The sequence below is a fragment of the Aplysia californica genome, unplaced genomic scaffold (assembly GCF_000002075.1).
Source record: "Aplysia californica isolate F4 #8 unplaced genomic scaffold, AplCal3.0 scaffold01990, whole genome shotgun sequence".
NCBI classification, from domain to species: domain Eukaryota; kingdom Metazoa; phylum Mollusca; class Gastropoda; order Aplysiida; family Aplysiidae; genus Aplysia; species Aplysia californica.
Window position 1 is genome coordinate 1 of NW_004799260.1, and position 3,175 is coordinate 3,175.

The window sequence follows — 3,175 nt, forward strand, 5'->3', positions numbered from 1 at the left end:
CTCCTCTCTCTCCACCTCCTCTCTCTCCATCTCCTCTCTCCATCTCCTCTCTCTCCACCTCCCCACACACACTACTCCTTGTCTCCTCTTTCTCCACCTCCTCAGATGCACATCCATATCAAACCGATCGACCAGCACCCTCCGCCCGCCCCCAAGAAGCGGCGCAAGAGGAAGGCCAAAGATCTGTACGGTGGCGCCCCCACCATGGTCCCCGTCTCCTCGTCCACTGAGCCAGGTTTCCCTGGCAACATGGCGGCCATGAAGGCAAGCAGCACGCGGGCACGTAGCCCCACTTCCTCGGAGGACGACGAGATCATCTTTGTCGGGGAACAGATGGGGCCCCCCAGGGGGGACAACTTCTCCGCATCAGCCGCCTCCGGGCTTGGGGGTCAAGGTCAAATGCTGGGTCAGGGGCCGGGGGGAAGAGGTCATGACCTGGGTCACCAGATCCCGTTCTCGGGGATGGGCAACTTCTCCCGCGGCGCGGACCCTCTGGCCCTCTTGGCGTCTGCCAACCGGTTCAGCCTACAGGACAACATGATGTCTGGCCTCAACTCTTTCTCCGACCAGCTGGCGTTCCGTGATGCGGCTCTGCTCAACAGTCGCTTCGGGGAGCTCCGCGGGGGGCCCTCACAGGCCTCAGGCTTCGACGACCGCTTCTCCGGGAACTTTAACCAGCAGCAACAGCAGCAGCAGCAGCAGCAGCAGCAGAGAGACCGAGATGGAGGCTTCAGCAACCATGGAGGGGACTTGAACAACCGCAGCGCCAGCGTGGGCATTGGGAACCACGGCAACGGTGACAGCCTGCAGGGCGGCAACAACCCCAACAATAACGAGAACCGCAACAACAACAACAACAACAACAACAACAGCCAGCTGCCAGCCGTGGCCCACAACCAGGGCATGCTGCGTGGGTCGGGGGGTGGTGGGGGGATGGGCGGTCTGACGGCTGGCATGGGCTCCATGATGCACGGACCGTCGGGCCAGGCCGCACTGTCGGGCTTGATGAAGCAGATCAAACAGGAGCCTCTGGATTACTTCCCTTCGTCATGCCACGGGGGCGGGGCGGACCAGTTCCCCGGGATGCCCGGCGTGTCCTCTAGCGGGGGATTCCTCTCCCCACAGCACCTCATCAACTCACACCTGCGTGGCCAGCTTCCCTCTCTCAACGTGCCACTCATCCGCGACCACTTTGGCCACAACCAGATGCTGCCCCCCCCTCACTCCTCCTCGGGGGGTGGGGGCAGTGGGGGGGGCTCTGCCTGCACCTCTGCCTCCTCCACCCCCACCCCCAACGTGCTGCCCCCTGTCTCCTCCTCCGCGGGATCTTCCTCTTCCTCAGGGGGGGGTGGGGGCGGGCTGCCCTCGTCGTCCACCCCCTCCTCCCTGGCCCCCCTGCCCCTCCCCCTCACCCACATGGGGCTGTATCACCAGAGCCACTTCTCTAGCTCCTCCTCCTCTCAGCGGATGGGCGGCGGCCTGCACCCTAGCCCCGCCTCCACTCCCTCCTCCCAGCTGTCAGTGGGGGGCAACTTGCCCAGTAACCTGAGTACACAGGGCGGCCGCTCGCCCCTGGAGCAGGAAGACCTGCGCTGCTTCTCTCCCCTGCGCAACTGAAGAGAAACGAAACTCTCAGCGAGTGGGGAGAAAAACAAAACTCTCAGCGAGTGGGGAGGGAAGATTGGGATGGGAGATGAGAAAGGTGTTGGAGAGGGAACTACCTGCTTACTAACTGTTGGACTGTCGTTCTGGTAGAGGTTAGCACTTTGATCCGTTGTTGTTGCTGTTGTTGTTGTTGTTGTTCTCTTTCTCCCTGGTGTGTCCCATCCTGCTGTAGAAGAACACCCTCCCACTAGGCCGTGTGTCTGTCCAAGTGACGGCCGTTCTCAAACCGGCTACTTTTCTTATTCTGGGAGGTTTTTGCCCTAGTTTTGTCTGCAGTCAGTGGGTGTGGTGGTGAGGTCACAGTCAGTGGGTGTGGCGGCTTGACCTCTGTGGGGTCAGCTCACTTTGCTCTTTGCCGGTTGGTCCATGGTCAGTCCACGGTCAGTCCCCAGTCCATGGTCAGTCCACGGTCAGTCCACGGTTCACAGTCAGTCCACGGTTCACAGTCCATGGTCAGTCCCCGGTCTGCGGTCAGTCCACAGTCCATGGTCAGTCCACGATAGATGGGACTGGATGGACCTACCATATGACTCGCTCACAAAACTGGATGGGACCGGATCGACCTACCATATGACTCACACACACAAAACTGGAAACTGTAGACTGGTGAATTCTTGGGACGGACCATGCTTTGTTTCCTAGAGGAGTCACCTGTCCTGTTGTGGCCAGTTCATAATACTTGTACTATTGTTGTTGATTGGTGGTTGTCATCTTTACAGTACCAGATTGGTGGTTGTCATCTTTACAGTACCAGATTGGTGCTTTGTTCAACATGCTGGTGAACCAGCTGCCACAAGTGGTTGTCTGTTTGTTTGTCTGTTTGTTTGTCTGTCTGTTTGTTTGTTTGTAATATATTTCCCCATGGGTTGTTTTCAATCCTGTCTTCTCAATGACAGGCTCGTGTGACCGTCAGTGTGTGAGTGGGCGTGTGACCGTCAGTGTGTGACCGTCAGTGTGTGAGTGGGCGTGTGTGAGTGGGTGTGTGAGTGTCAGTGTCAGTGTTGAGTGTCAGTGTGCGAGTATTAGTGTCAGTGTGTGAGTGGGCGCGTGAGTGTCTGTGCATGTGGGCGTGGGGAAGGTGTCCAGGGCGTGGGGAAGGTGTCCGGAGCGTGGGGAAGGTGTCCCGGGCGTGGGGACACAAAAGCTGTCTCAATGAAAGGGTTTGCTCTGACCTCCTCTCATTTATCGCGTGCATCTGTGAGTGTGTTCTGTTGTGTGTGTTCCTATTTATTGAAGTGGATTACATGACAGCAGACTAAGACTGAGTGATGGCTGAGCCCGCCACTTCTCATAGAGTGTTGTCATCTTTCCTTTTGATTCAAAGCTGTTCTTTTTTTTGGCCCCTTACACATAGTTTTTCCTTGAGCAGTTTGGAGAGGTGTTGTGAGCAGTTTGGAGAGGTGTTGTGAGCAGTTTGGAGAGGTGTTGTGAGCAGTTTGGAGAGGTGTTGTGAGCAGTTTGTCTCCGCTGTGTTTGGACATCTAGCCTCTAGTTGTAGCGACAAACAGCG

At 57.5% G+C, this 3,175-nt stretch overlaps 1 protein-coding gene across 1 annotated transcript; it reads left to right on the forward strand.

Annotated features, from left to right (window-relative positions):
- Positions 1-105: 105 nt before the first annotated feature.
- Positions 106-1,675, forward strand: LOC101850534 (zinc finger protein GLI2; the record flags this gene model as incomplete). Its single annotated transcript, XM_013091067.2, is given in 1 exon segment — positions 106-1,675. A coding segment is annotated over 1 exon segment (1,512 nt), but the record flags the coding sequence as incomplete, so codon positions are not given.
- Positions 1,676-3,175: the final 1,500 nt, after the last annotated feature.